This window comes from Lepidochelys kempii, chromosome 10 (assembly GCF_965140265.1).
Source record: "Lepidochelys kempii isolate rLepKem1 chromosome 10, rLepKem1.hap2, whole genome shotgun sequence".
NCBI classification, from domain to species: domain Eukaryota; kingdom Metazoa; phylum Chordata; order Testudines; family Cheloniidae; genus Lepidochelys; species Lepidochelys kempii.
Genome location: NC_133265.1, coordinates 4,518,129 through 4,534,028, shown reverse-complemented (window position 1 = coordinate 4,534,028; position 15,900 = coordinate 4,518,129). Strand labels below are relative to the sequence as shown.

Sequence of the window (15,900 nt, the reverse complement as noted above, 5' to 3'; positions counted from 1 at the left end):
ACAGACTGACTTTAGCCTGCAGCTTGTCTGCATCACTGCACGATCCATCTTGCTGCAGGGGGCACTGAAGGAAGCACTGAAATCTCATCAGCCCACCAGGAGCCCATGACAGCACGGCGGGGGATGAAGATGGAGGCGTGGGAACAAACTGGGGAATCAGTGATGATTCCAAGTGTGGCTGTGGAAGAAGCCAACCCAGCGACCATCTCCAGGGATGCACAGAGGCTACCCAAACCAACGTTCAGAGAGGTGAAGATCTGCAGCTTTATAAAGCGCTCCCCAACTTCTGAGACACTGCAAAGGGGCCTGGTTTCCAGCTGGTGGTGCTCGAGACTTGTTCAAAATCAGGCCCCCCCAGGATATCCAAAATCACTGGCCACTCTTGACAGTGGTGGCCAGGGGCTAGCAGGGATCCCAAAGGGAGTGAGGGCCCAGGAGCAGGCTGCCAAGTATTCGAACAGAAGGGAGAGGAAAAAAGGGAAAAAAATGCTAATATCCCACCACATGGAGGTGCTAATGTAGCTGAGCCCCCTGATTGATGAGGCTTTCCAAACGATTGTTGTTATCACTGTAGTGTTTATATGGCACCCATCACTGTGGCACCTGGGCAGCTTGCAAGGTGAGGTTAACTTGAGACACTCGAATCTCAATAAAAGACCAAACGCCCTGTTCCCCTCCAGCTCCACAAGCCAGCTAGGCAAGCAGGATGAAATGGGGTCTGCCTGACCAAGAAGCAGAAGAGCACCTTTGCACACTGACCCACCAACTTAATGAGGAGGCCTATTAACTCGGTTCAAAGGGGGCAGGTGACAAAAGCCCCCAGGTAAGTATAAAAAAGGAAACCTTAACAGAGAGTTAGGTGTTGTGGGGGAGACATTCAAAATTACAATAGGGCCAACCTGTCTATACACAAATGCAAGTCATATTGGCAATAAACAGGAAGAACTCACAATGCTAGTACATAAGCTAAATTGTGACTTAAATACGCTGAGGGCTGTTATAAAGAGGACGGTGATCAGTTGCTCTCCATGCGCACTGGAGGCAGGGCAAGTCATAATGGGCGAAATCAAAACAAGCTGGACAAACACCGGTCAGGGATGGTCTAGGTTTACTTGGTCCTGCCTCAGCACAAGGGGCTGGACTTGATGATCTCCCGTGGTCCCTTCCAGGCCTACGTTCCTATGACTCTCTGACTTAGGGGCTGATCCTGTGCGATGCTGAGCACCCGCAGATCCCACCCACATCACAGGGAAGTGAGGATGATCAGAACGTCAGAAAAGGGGCTAGGCACATTGCAGGATCAGGCCCCATCTCACAGGGGTAGAACTGGGCTCCTTGCAGCTTTCCCCATTCTGTTTTCATAAAGGTGTTTACAAAACCCAGCGGGCCAGACCCTGTGGTCCTTAGCCAGCTTTTACTCCAGGTTTACTCAGCCCCTGCTCAGAGACATCCCTAGGAGTTTGTCTGAGTGCAACATTTGGAAGGACTGCAGGAGTTAGCCCAATATAGACAGAAACAACCTGGCGCCCACCAAAGCCCCAAAGCTCTTCCTTTCATTACCACTCCCTGGGCAACCTGGAGGCACCCAGGCACCTGATCTAGGTGCACAAGAACAGCCTCAGCAGCCAAAAGACTGAGCAGGGTGAGAGAATCAAAGAGAAGCCCTGGCCACACGTCATCCCCTTAGCAATTCAGCCTCCTCGGAAGTTCCTCTCTCCATTGGGGAGCTGTACCCTGTGTCCCTTCTGGGTGCCTGCTTGGACCGTCAGTCCTTCTTCACCACCTCTCCCTGTACGCCAGCAGATCAAAGCAGCGACTCGGCTCCCAGCTGAGGCATCTGCACCCTGCCACAAGGTGCTGTGGCTGACATTAAAAAATCTTCATCACTCATTGCCCCGGATGCTATCCCAGCAGATACCTCATTCCTTGCTCTGCTGGGACTTGTCAGCTCTTCATCTGGCACAGAATAACATTCACCGATGCCCATCAAGGAAACAAGTCATGATTTATAGGCACATGCTGCACCATGCCAGAGAACTAAGAATCAACTTATAGACTGTTATGAAAGGGGCAAAGAGGGAAGCAGCAGACTTGCAGGCTCCTGCAAAGACTTTGGGTTGGCAAGCCCTACTGAACTGGAGTTGGTTGCTGCAGAACCATGAATACCTATTGTTCCTGGCTTTGTGTTCTCATTGAAACAGTCTTTAGTTAACATCAAAATCCTTAGCGCATTCCATATGTGACAAAGCCGGGAAAGGAGGCATAATCCAGACCTTTCACTCCAAATAAGTCATGAGTATTATAGGAGATTTTATTATATGCTACCCAAGCTGTTGGCTGATCCAAGCAGAGAGAGAGAAGCCTAGCAGGAGCCTTCAGAGAAGCTAGTGCTCACTGGGCAGCCTACACATTGCAAAACTGGAATAGCAGGACGCTGGGGAAACATAATTCTCAGCTGCAACACCTGGGCTGGATTCAGGCCAGAGTTACACTGAGTTCTGCTGGCATAAAGCAGGGCACAAAGCCCCGGCAATAGAAAGGGAGTGGGGTCACCATTGTGCAAGGTGCCATCAACTCATAAAACTTAGATCCTCGCTGCCCTGTTATTTTTGCTCTCATTCCAATGCTGCCGTCCAAGCCAATGCCAGCCCTTGCAGCACCTTCCGTGGTTTCTGGATCAGGCCCAGATAGCAGATGGGCGTTTCAATAGCACTGCCTGGGGCATGCTCCCACACAGCACAAAGGACAGAGGGTAGCAACACCAAAGAAGGGGGGTGCAAACCTGATCCCGCACTAACGAGATCACTGCTTGCATCCTGGGAGCTAGGCTCTTTGTTAGAAGTTCATGCTGAAGTCCGACTGTTCAGCCATGCCCCATTCTCTGCCCCCTTCTCACTAGCCACTACTGAATGGGCCAGCAGGGGGCCTGGGACTCCCCCCTGCCCAGGGCAGAGGGCTCAGCCCAGCTGCACCCCCCTGGAGCATCTGCTCACAGTCGCACAGAATCACAACAACTGCACACCTGGTAGAAGTGCTCACAGGGTCAAGACCAGAGGGCAGGGATTGTGCAAGGGCATCTCCCCACGCGAGGTGACAAGGGGCTCACTCCAGATGGTCCCACCACATGCACAAGTGCTCAAGGGATGGACTCTAAATTGGCAGCTTCCGGAAAGAGATGGGGTAGGGGGCCCTCAGGAAGGGCCGGCTCCAGCCCCAGGGGTCATGGGGAGTCCAGGCCATGGATGTCCACGGGCATGCATGGATCCACCAGCCATCCCCGGTTCCAAGCCTGCACTTGTCCACGCTGCCCTGGGCAGATCCCCGCAGAGCACAACCCTGCATTACACCTCCCCCACACACACACCAGTTCTGCAGCTTCTCTCAGCTTTAGGCACTCAGAGTGTAACTCTCCCTGCGAAAGGCCTGACACTTCTGTCCTATTGAGGGAAGGGCAGGATTTGCCCCTTAAAAGCCTCTAATTGCATGAATCCTTGCTAGGCTGGTCTCCCCACACTCCTGGACCAGATCTGTAATCCTGCTTATGCACTAGAGCAGCAGTTCTCAAACTGTGGGTCAGGACCCTGTTTTAATGGGGTCACCAGGGTTGGCGTTAGACTTGCTGGCCGAAGCTGAAGCCCAAGCCCCACCACCCAGGGCAGAAGCCGAAGGGCTTCCGGCCTGGGTGGAGGGGCTTACGTTAAGCTCAGGTGAACTTAGGCTTTGATCCCCCCTCTTGGGGTCATGTAGTAATTTTTGTTGTGAGAAGGGGGTCGGGGTGCAGTGAAGTTTGAGAACCCCTGCACTAGAAGGTGTAAGCTCTCTGGGGAAGGAGCATATGTTACTCTGTGTTCTGTTCGCGCATCATGACCATTTACAGAGCTACGGTATCGTCCTCAGCGCTAAGCAATGTAAGGTCATTGCCAGGTGGGCTGCAAGACACCCCCTCCTTCCCTTCGAAATCACTGCTTCAAATGATTGGTTTCAGAGAAGCAGCCGTGTTAGTCTGTATTTGCAAAAAGAAAAGGAGTACTTGTGGCACCTTAGAGACTAACCAATTTATTTGACCACAAGCTTTCGAGAGTGAAGTGAGCTGTAGCTCACGAAAGCTTATGCTCAAATAAATTGGTTAGTCTCTAAGGTGCCACAAGTACTCCTTTTCTTTTTGCTTCTAATGATTGAATCCTCTCAGTCCCACTACAGCCCTTGTTCCCAGCTAATGGTTCTTGTTTCCTCTGTTACTGCTCACAAGCAATGTCACTTTAAACGGATGCTCATGATAAGTCAACTCGTTCTGCGGAAAAACTTGAACATCTACATGCATCTTTGGGCAAAGGAGAAAACTGGAATAGCAAATGCACCCTCTAGTGTTGGTTTCGGGTAGTGCAAGTCAATATTAAACCCAGTTGAATACTATGGCCATTTCCAAAAGAAGGAATCATCAATTATTATTATTTGTATGGTGAGAGCACAGGGAGCTCCAGTCATAGACCAGGACCCTATTGTGCTCCGTGCTGTACAAACATATATAAAAGAAGATGGTCCCTGTTCCAAAGAGCTGACAATCTCAGTAAAGTCTCTCTCTCTTGTGCAGCTATAGGAGGCTGGACGAATCAGATCTTTTCCTTACAAACAAACAAACTCCAGGAACAATGGGGCCTGCACCAGAATGAAGGGGAAGAGAATACTCAGCTTGGCTTGTGGGGGAAGGGGGGACATTACAAAGAAAACAGGAGCTTGAAGTTTGGGTGATAGAAAATCTGTGATACTAAGATCTGCCAGCACTATTCTATATTAAATCATCAATAAGACAAATCCAATTCCGCCCCCTTTCGATAGCCACCCACAGCTCTGCTGATACACCTCAATCCTCTCAAGCAGCAACCTCTGTTATTTCAGTTCTGAGCTCCCCCCATGGAGTTCACCCAATGCACTTTGATCCTGGCCTGTGTACTCAATCCAGGATCCCCTGCTGCTCCAGTCCTGGGTTCACCCATTCCCCTAGAACTCTGCCGACACACCCCTTATCTACCCTGTAGGCTATACCCTGACATCCCTGTTATTCCAGTCTTGGGGGACCCCCCACCACCAGCCTTCCTGATGGACTGTGGTCTTGGCCAGCGGCGTTCCCCCCGTATTTTACTTCTGCACAGACAGCGTCATGTTCAACCCTCCGAGTGGTGGTTCCATGACGAGCAGAAAAGAAGGACGTCCTTGCAATCTTTGCATTGCCATAAATGATTCTGCGTTCCCAAGAGCGTTCCCTCCCACCGAAGAGAGCTTGGAGAGAGAGCGAATCTTTGCTACAAGGTATCAAGCTGTTTCCACAAGAAAAGCAATGACTAGGTCACCTAAGAGGCTGTTCTCCCTCCCATGTACAAGTGCTCAGTGGAGCTAGGCTCTCCTGAACCCACGTTCACCGCAGCCTGTCATTAAGACTGCTCTGGGCTGAAGGCTGACACACAAAAGCTTGGCTGGAAAGTGAATCACGTTTTGTTTTAAAAAAAAACAAAACGATGGTGGAATAAGGCTTGGAAGGAAACTGGATTCAAGTGCTTGGGGGGGGAGGAGAGTGGATTCGCAGGGAAGCCTTCGTTTCAGCCTGCTGCTACAACAGTAAGAAACAACGAAAATGAGGCCACAAGATTTGAGCTGGCCCTTCCCAGAGAGGGCTGCCATGCACTGAGGTGAGTTGGTAGCTTTCGCTCCACTTCCCTAGCACACTCATGCTTCTCCTTGTCTCCAAAGCTTTCCATGGCTTTCCCACCCCACCTCCCCATGTCTCCTCCTATGCCCTGGCCCTGCCCAGATTCCTTCCTCACTGTCCCCTTCTGTCTTCTCCATCTGAGCCTGAACATCTAGTTCAATGGGACAATGTGGGTCAGTAACATCACTCACACGTGTCTTTGCAGGCCCAGGCTCTAAACTCACATCCTGCCTGCCCTCTGGAGGCCCGGTAAGGTGCACAGCCATTCCGCACCACACAAAAATGACTGAAACCCAAAGGTGAGGCGTCAGCCTTGCTTCAGGAAGTGGGGAGGTGTCCCAACCATTTCCAAGCAGGCTCTTCAGGAGCAGGGCTAAATGCAAGAAGCAGACATGGCCCTGGACTTGCAGTGGGGCTAAGTCCTGGAGTTACAAGTAGGCCAGCAGCCGATGACCTGGCCTGATGCTTAGAGGTGACCAGATCATAGGAAGAGCTTGGCTCAAAGGTTTAATCAGCTGGGGAGCAGCTTGGAGCTAATACAGAAATCTGATTAGCAACCAGTGTAAGTGAGCCAGAACTGGTGTGCTTATCCATATATAGTCAGAGCACAAGCAACAATATTTGGTAGCAGCTGGGGTCAGAGCTGTGCATCAGACAAAACAAGAGAGGGCGTGCTTCCCCTGTCCAAAGGCAACTGCAGGAGGAAGGCTCGACTGGCTCCCTGTGGTCCCAGAAAGCAGATCTCACCCTAGCACAGGCATGAGGCCCAGATTAAGGAGAGAGCGGTCAAAGAGCCACCTAGACACAGTAATGGAGACGTGCGATGGCAAATGCTGTGCAGAAACTCACACCTATGTCAGAGCCACTGTAAAACAATCAAGCTTGCATCACGGTCAGAACTTCATGTGACTGACACGCTGCTGCTGAAAGCACTTCTAGTTTTGGTTCCGTATTTTAATGCATTCGCTAGAGAGAGAGCACACACACACTCACAATCCTTTTCCAGCGAGTCAGCCAGATGGAAGTTCCATGACTTGTCAGAATACATAAACCCATTCAGGGGCAGAGTCCTCCCGATGAAGTGTGTGACTCTGGGGCTACACTCTTGCACCGGGATGGCGGAGAGTTCTTCCAAAAGGCCCTTTCACCATTACAGCGGCACAGCTCTGACCCTCCCTTCTTTCCAACCAGCCCCAGCCAACCAAACATACAAGAATGGCCCCGAAACAAACAACCCTACACGAAGTAAACTAATACACACTTTAAAAAAAATCAGAACTAGAAACACTCTCCCAAGCGAACTTCCACCCCAAAAGGGAAGAAGCGCCAGAGTTTCCATGAAGTCCATTAGCGATTTCACTATCGCTTTTATGTGGAAGGGGCCTAGATACTATGGGGATGGGTGGCAATACAAAACTTGCTATTTGTACTCCAGTAGCTCCTAGGCAGCAGCAAGGTTCGTGTGAGGCACTGTACAAATGCAGAGGAAGACGGGGTCTCTGACCCAAAGACACGTGACTGTGACGTGTTTAGCACATCTTTGCGCACTCAGACAAAAATAATAATAAATCTGTTTTCTCCCTCCCAATCCTGCCATGCAATACAGCGACAATCCAGAAAACAGAAGAGGAAACCTGGGGCTTATTCCCCACAGGGGTCAGCATGAGGAATGCTTCGTAAAACAAGTTATTGCTCCGGGACAATGAATCAGTGGTTTATTATCAGGTCGACAATTACAGCAGCAGATACAAAAGCACCAGCAGAGGCCCAGTGCTAAGTGGGGATGTCACGTTCTTTGTACTGTGTCCCTGTCACCTCCCTTGGGCTACACAAAATGCAGGCAGAGAAAAGCTTGTAAAGTGCCCCTCAGTGCAGATGAACCGTAATACTGCCATCAGTGTGCCTTAGCCCTCTGCCCACTGCAGGTAGACCCAATTCCCCATTGCGCTGTAGTTCATCATAATACTGTGCACCTCCAACCTCTGAGCCATAAGAGGGCTACCATGGTTAAAGGGGGTCTTCCTACAGTCACGTATACAGGTTCAAGATGGCACTTGGAGCTGCACCAGTCCAGCTGGCGGCAGATTCTGATCTCACTTAGGGTCAGTGGTGATCCTACATCACCAAAGCCAGTGGAAGTTTTGCCACCCACTTCAGTGGCAGCAGGATCAGGACCTTAATGTGGCATAAATCCACCGCCACCTACGGAGTTACTCCAGGGTTACACTAAAGTAACAGAGCAGAATGGAGCCCCGCCAAGGAGTCAGCCAAAGAGACTCACGGAGGAGAAAGCAATCCCATCGTGCATTTGTACTGGTGTCCCTGTGGACTGATCAAAGTACAAATGAGGATCTAGGGATTGAAGGAAGATACGCACATTCCAGCCCAAGGGAACGGAGCTGTGGGCAGTGTGGTGAAGGGGAGGAGGAGGTGCTATTTCAAGGGGAAATCAGTATAATAGCCCTTTAGTATCTAGAGGTAATTCATTCACAATTTCCAAAGCCTGAGTTAGGCAAGTTGCTGCTGAAAGGGCCCGATTCTGAGCTCCCTTACTCCGATGTACATCGAGAATAACTCTGCTAAGGCCAGTGGAGTCATACAGTAATAAAACGAGCACACAGCGAGACCAGAATCAGGCCCAATGCAGAATAAAATAAAATCGACTTCTAAAATTATTTCTATTGTGTGCAAAAATGATAAAATACCCAGAGCATTATCTGGTAGGATCATCCAAACATCCTTACCCTAACCATCCTGGAAGGGTTTACCTAGGGCAATTCATACCATGATCCCAGACCAGAAAATAGCATGTGAGAATGGGGCCAGATCTGAATCTCAGTTAAATCCAGCGTCACTCCCTAATGATTTCAATGGAGTAACTCAGGATTTACATGGGCATAAGAGATCAGAATCTCCACCCATTCTGGAAATAAAGGGTGAAATGTTGGCTCCTTTGAAGACAATGGCAAAACTCCTATTGACATCAATAGGGCCAGGATTTCACCCATCATACACGCTACTTATAATGGACAGGAGAGAAGGAATTCAGTAGCTGGTACTGGCCAGAGGCTGGGATGTTTTGGGACATGGGAGAGCTGGGGGTCGGGTCTGATGGATGAGAAGGAGTTACAGCATTTGCTTCCTCCCCATTCACTATATTTAAGGGACAAGTCACGGACCGTGAAATCTGGTCTCCCTCGTGAAATTTGGTGTTTTGTGTACTTTTACCCTGTATTATACAGATTTCACGGGGCAGACCAGCGTTTCTCAAACTGGTGATCCCGACCCAAAAGGGGGGTTGGGGGTCGCGGGGTTATTGTAGGGGGAATCACGGTATTTGCCACCCTTACTTCTGCACTGCCAGACAGCAGCAGCTGCCGGCCAAATGCCCAGCTCTGCAGGCAGCAGGGCAGAAGTCAGGGTGGCGATCCCATACCACGTCGTCCTGACTTCTGCGCTGCTGCTGACAGCGGCGCTGCCTTCAGAGCCGGGCTCCCGGCCAGCAGTTGCCACCCTCCGGCCACCTAGCTCCGTAGGCAGTGCTATCACCAGCAGCAGGACAGAAGTAAGGGTGGCAATACCATGACCCTCCCCCTACAATAACCTTGTGACCCCCATCAACCCTCTTTTGGGTCAGGACCCCTACAGTCACACCACCATGGCCTTTCAGATTTAAGTATCTGAAATCATGAAATTTACCATTTTTTAAACCCTATAACCGTGAAATTGACCAAAATGGACCCTGAATTTGGTAGGGTCCTAACTATGTACAAGTTTGCAACCGGATGGTTCAAAGCAGAAGTTGTCACATGTTCTGTGCAACATTCGCTATACAGAAGAGAGAACCCACCTGACAGAGCAAAGGCAACCAGAGATTTGTGTCCCATTTCCCTTCTGCTCCCCCAACCTCATGTTCCCAGACAGCAAACCAGCACCCAGCACAGATCTCTGACGGGAGGCATTGTATTGCAGAAGCCTGGAGGATCTTTGCTTCACTAGATTCTCATTTAGAGCACACAGGCACTTGATCTCAAACCGTTATCACAGGAAATAATGGGTAGCTTGTAGGAGTCCACTATAAGCAGCGAGTGAGTCCAGCAGCCCGCTTACTTCTTCAGGTCCTGCTCTGCTTTGTCTGAGAGAGGGGGAAACAAAATCAATGCGTCAGAATTTCGACACCACTTCTCTGGAATCCCCTGCTAATTACACACCGGAAGTTTTGATGAACACGGTTAATATTTCACAAGTTCTGTGGTCTGGGGACTAGAGGGCCGGACCAGAGGCACCAAGTTTTTGGTTCTAATTCTGGAGCTGCTCTTGCACCCTCTGGGCCCTTGGGAAAGCCCCTCAGAACCTTGATCCTTGCTCTGCAGAACTCCCCTGGCAGCAGGATCAAGCCCTCTGGTTCTCAGTTTCTCCATCTGTAAAATGGGGGCCATCTTTACCTCTCTAACACGGCTTTTATAGAACTTACATCATTAACGTCTCTAACACACTTTGGAAGGGGGCAGAGAGACAGGAGGAGTTACCTAGCTAAGAAGGCCCCGAGCTGAGTGAGTTTTGGGGCCTCCCGTGATGGGACAGGGCAAAAGGAGAGGACAGGGCTTGTGAGATTTCCAGTCCACACTGGACTTCCAGGGTAGGTTTGAGGTCTCGCAAGATTTGGAGCCATGATAAGGCTACTTCCTGATTGCTGGTTTCCAGCAGCCAACCCACCCTGCCCCACTTATCTAGATCTTAGTGGGTTGTGCTGTCTCCACTTGGGGGTTGGGAAGGAATTTTTCCCCAGACCACCAGCTTGGCTGAGGCTGGTTCGGTTATTTCACCTTCCCTGTAACAAAACCTAGGGGCAACCAGCAGGCTGGGATTCTCTCCCCTCCCAGAGGACTCAGCTGGACCTATCTGAGGGTCATTTAGTTGTCGCAACTGTTGGCAGGTGCCCAGTGCAGGAACTTGCCGATGTAGGCTCCACATCCCGCAAGGTGGATGGAGGCAGTGTGTCTAGAGGCAGTGTGTCTAAACCCCTGGAGGAAAATGTGAAGCAGGGGATGGGGCACTACCGCGGGAGGACCACCTCTCCAATGCGCCTGACGGTGACGCTGGTCAAGGTCCCCTCTTGCTCAACCCCCAAAATGGGAAGGGATGCTAGTGGGCAAGTGTGATGGTTGGCTCCCTCTGAGGTGGGGGACACCAAGAATTGGCAAAGGATCAATGGGGTGCAAGTGACCACAATGGGCTGTCCCCCGACTGGAACTTTGGATTTAACTTGACTAATAAAGCTACAGCCTAGTTAAAACCCACATCACATGTCCTTGTCTTCTTCTGCCAACTTGCACTAGCTAACTCTCCCAGCCCCATTCACATGGACTCATGTTTCCCTGTCCTTCCTTTACAAATACTAATCTCAAACTGTTCGGCTGCTTCTCCAAACTGCTTTGGGATCTGCAGCACTGGACTGGAAAGCTCGCTGGAAGGGACCCTCTCCAACACTCCCTGCTTCTGGCCCAGGAAGTTCAGGGGAGCATTGATTTATTTGTTCATTTTAAAATCTAAAGGCCTGGAAGGTTTGTTTAGGATTCTGGGTAGCTTCTCAGTTTATCTGAGCCCATCACCAATGACCTAATAAAAAACAGCCACCCCTAACTGAACCCAAAGCACAATGAGGCTCATCAACAAAAATCTCACAGAGAGCGAGATCAGGGGGACCACACCCAGGAGAGTTTACCAACACGGCTCCAGCCTCATCACTTTATCAGCTTGGCGCCTGCTTCTAACTAATTAACCTAACCAGAGAGGGCCCCAGGGAAGAACATTCCCTAGTATTCTTTAATTGAGTCAGCCTGAGGCGCTTTCTGCCACAGCGGCCATGATCCTGGACCGTGGTTGTCTCACTAACAGAGGTGGAAGAAAGAGGGAAACAAAGGAAGGCACCTCACTCCCTGCCAGGAGGCAGGCCTGATCAAGAATGCTCCCAAGGGTACTCTCAATGCCCCAGCTGTGTTTGGGAATGCGGGGGGTGGAGGGGGGGGAAGGAGGCCTGCCTTAACACTGGTCCTTGGAGATGGAAACACCAAACGCGGATGCTAGACAAATCCATTCTTATTAAACATGCCCTCGCTCAAACCCTGGAAACCACTGGAGTCGCTGACCAAACCAGGCAGATCCCAGCCAGAGGGACTGTCCAGGTGCAGCCCTTACCTGCAGGGATGAACTTCAGCGAGCTACTGAATATTCAGAAGCGAGACTGCCCCCTCTTCAGCCCGTCGTTGAGGAACTCATGGCCCAGTCCATTGCCGCATTTGCCACAGGACACCTAGAAGATGCAAGGGAGGAACACGAATGAACCGGGGCCAACCCCCAGGCGCCCCCTTTGTGCTGCTATTCAGACAGCGAGCAGCAGGGACAAGTCAGGGAGAGCTGTCAAGCTTCTGCTTTACTCTCTACAAGGTTTTCATCAGCACCTTCAAGGCGCCCGGCCGCTCTTCGTACTTGGCCACACTGTCGGCATGCACGGTTTCAGTGAAGGCCGGCCAAGGAGACGAGTGCTGGTATTTTGCTCTGCTGGAGAACAGCTCATAACCGCATTTGGAACAGATGTAAATGCCTGGGGAGGGGGACAGGAGAAATGACGGGTTAACTCCAGGTGGCAGCTAACCCTGCAAATTCAGTCACATGTGTGCTGCACCTGTAACGCCTGGATCCTTCTGCCCAGACACCACTCAAGGTCAGAGAAGATCACCTCAAAGAATGGTTTACAATACAGCCCTGCTAAACATGAACTCAGGCCAGGATACACCAACAGGTCACCAAACCTTAGCCAAACCTGCCACCACCCGCTGTCACTTTCCAGTGGCCAAGATAGGACTAAGGATTTCATGGCAGTGGCAGGGATGAAATCTCAGAGCCCTCTACAGCAAAATTGCAAGCCTCTGTCACATGATCTAAAGAGAATCCCATTTAGCTACAAGCAGTACAGGGCCTATGACACCGTTCTGGATCCTCTCTGTCACAAGCACACACTGGCCTGTTCCTTATGCACCTTTGGCCCAAGCACGGCTCAGAAGAGAAGCCCTAGTCCACACCCACCTCCAGCTGACCCCAGCTCTGGCGCGGTTTCTCCCGCAAGACTGGGCCCCGCTCATTCTATTGCCCAGCCCAGCTGGACTCTGGGCAGTCTGAGCTACCTGCCACGCCCACGCCCTGGCTGGCATGCCAGGGGGCTCTGCAAGCACCTGTGCGCCTCCTGGGGATTCAGAGCGGGTCTGGGGTTCTGTGCGGCCACCCGGGGATTGGGGGAGCTCAGACCCAGGCCCCACGGCTGAGCTGATCAGGGCTCCTGTGTTACCAGGAGGGGGCTGGCAAAGGGGTTCCTGCTGCCTCCAAGCCCCAGCAGCCCGGCCCCCCTGGCTGAAGGCCACCCTTATGGACAGGGAGAGCCCAACCTCCCCTATGAACTGCGGGAGCCCAGCCGCCCCTATGGAGAGAGGGAACCCGGCCCCTATGGGCAATGGCCACCCCTATGGACAGGGGGAGCCCGGCCACCCCTATGGACAGGGGGAGCCCGGCCACCCCTATGGACAGGGGGAGCCCGGCCACCCCTATGGACAGGGGGAGCCCGGCCACCCCTATGGACAGGGGGAGCCCGGCCACCCCTATGGGCAATGGCCACCCCTATGGACAGGGGGATCCCGGCCACCCCTATGGACAGGGGGATCCCGGCCACCCCTATGGACAGGGGGATCCCGGCCACCCCTATGGACAGGGGGATCCCGGCCACCCCTATGGGCAATGGCCACCCCTACGGACAGGGGGATCCCGGCCACCCCTATGGACCGGGGGAGCCCAGCCCCTATGGGCAATGGCCACCCCTACGGACAGGGGGATCCCGGCCACCCCTACGGACTGGGGGATCCCGGCCACCCCTACGGACTGGGGGAGCCCGGCCACCCCTACGGACAGGGGGATCCCGGCCACCCCTATGGACCGGGGGAGCCCAGCCCCTATGGGCAATGGCCACCCCTACGGACAGGGGGAGCCCGGCCACCCCTATGGACCGGGGGAGCCCGGCTCCTATGGATCCCAGCTCCTATGGAGAGAGAGAACTCGGCCCCTATGGGCAATGGCCACCCCGATGGACTGGGGGAGCCCGGCCCCTATGGGCAATGCCCTCCCGGCCCCCCGCTCCCGCGGGCCCCGCTCCCGCACCGGGCTCGAAGTGGCTCCGGAACGGCTCCCCGCCGAAGAAGGCGCAGAAGGACATGGCCGCCACGGGCGACTCGCGGCGCACTGCGCATGCTCCGCGCAGCGGCTGCAGGCCCTGCCCTGCCCGCGGCCCTCTGGGCCCTGGGGCTCTGCGGGCTGCTCTCGAGGGGGCGAATCGGAGCGGGGGGTGCAGCAGCTGGAGGCTGGGGCTACAGGGCAAAATCAGGGCTGGGGGGGGAGCAGCGTTAAGCCCGGGGCGAGGCGCTGGCAGAGGGTCACAGGGGGCAAAGCCTGGCACCGGGGGCAGCAGTTGCCCCAGGGGGACTGAGACCCCCCCGAGTTTGCCAAAATGGTGAGGGGCAAAGGGGCTTTTTTCTTTACTTCCCCTCTCACAGACAGCACCTCTCAGCACGGACACCGGGGCCAGGCCCTGGCTCCTCGGCCCGCCGGGGATTCAGTCCGTCCGTTGCCGAAAGTGGTCGGGGTCCGAGTCCATGAGGAGCACAGGCTCCTGGGGGGGCGCCGGGCCAAATCCAGCCGAGGTGCAGATGGGGTGTGGAAACCCCCCGCCCGGGGGTGCTGTGATCACTTACACTGGGTGCCAGGGGCAGGGGCGTGTAACTTGCACCGATTTGACACCCGCGGGGGCTGCAGATGGAGAACAGAATAAGGACCTGGGCCTGCGTCTCCTCTCGCCTACCCCAGTGTAAAACTGGGCTGACCCCACCGCTTTAACCACTGCTAGACGCCAAGGGGCCTGCTTTAACTTCGTTCTTCTCTTGGCTTCTCTTCCTGCTCCCCCTCCTCACTTAGCCCTGATTTTCTCCCCTTCTTGCGGCCATGCAAATCAGGAGTAACTCCCAAGAACCCAGCTCAGTTCCTCTGGATTTACCCTGAGGTAGCTGACATTGGAATCTGGCACATAATGTTTATCTTGACATTCCCTGTTTGAACAGAAATTGCTCCATCTCTAGGAGTTCTCATAACCTTCCCCTGTAACCTTCAAATGAGCTGAATATTTCATTATACACAAGCCTGCGGGGGATCTGCCTAATGCACAAGACACTTCATGTCTCATCTGGACACTGAAGAAATCTGAATGGCACAGGGCTGATGGCAATCCAGGCCCTGCAGCAGCAAGCACCGCTGGAGAATAATGGCTTTTGCTGCAAAGAGTTTGTGAAGGACACTTCCAGACCTCACTCATCCGAAGTGGCATATTTTGAGCTGCTTGTTAGACTCATGGACATCGCTAACCTACACAAAGTAATAACCAACAGCAACCTCATATTCTCACTGGGCAGGTTCCTAGGGGGAACGGATTTGGAGTGGGAGGTGGAGCTCTTTGCCTCAAAGATAAATCCAGTCAAGTCAGTTTCCTTCTGACAGCTGATGGCCTTTGTCAAATGCACCCTCTCAGTACAGCAAAAACAAGGAGGAGTCCTCCTGGCACCTTAGAGACTAACAAATTTATTTGGGCATAAACTAACAAATGTATTTATATAAATGTGTTAGTCTTTAGGGTGCCAAAAGGACTCCTCGTTTTTGCTGATACAGACTAACACGGCTGCCCCTCTGAAACCTGTCTCAGTACAGTTCCCAGTGGACCGGTGTCACATTTCTGTTATTATTGATTACAGTGTATAAGGACCTTCAGACGGAGAAAGTACTGGGTCCTATAGGGCTCTTTAATCTAGTGGAGAAAGTCAAAACAAAAATCCATGCCTGGAACGCTGGAGTCAGGCAAACTGAAATTGGAAAGGCACAAATTGTTACCACTGGGGGGGATTAACCATTGGAACATGCTTCCAAGGAAAGTGGTGGATTCTCTCTCTTGCTGTCTTCAGATCCAGAGTGGAAGAGATGCTTTAGCCAAACACAAGCGACTGGGCTTAATACAGGGGTACCTGGGTGAAATTTATGAAGCTGGGATGCCCAGGAGGTCAGACTAGATGATCTAATGATCCTTTCTGGCCTTAAATGCTATGAATTTA

The 15,900-nt window shown here is 52.5% G+C and overlaps 1 protein-coding gene across 1 annotated transcript; it reads right to left on the bottom strand.

The window, feature by feature from the left end:
* Positions 1 to 7,402: 7,402 nt before the first annotated feature.
* MSRB1 (methionine sulfoxide reductase B1) lies at positions 7,403 to 14,002 on the bottom strand. The gene is made up of 4 exons (XM_073361733.1): positions 13,910 to 14,002; positions 12,166 to 12,308; positions 11,903 to 12,017; positions 7,403 to 9,839 (listed from the first exon to the last, which is right to left on the bottom strand). Exons 1-4 carry the CDS (start codon positions 13,962 to 13,964, stop codon positions 9,811 to 9,813), a joined length of 342 nt encoding a protein of 113 aa, XP_073217834.1. The 5' UTR covers positions 13,965 to 14,002; the 3' UTR covers positions 7,403 to 9,810.
* Between the last annotated feature and the right edge of the window lie 1,898 nt (positions 14,003 to 15,900).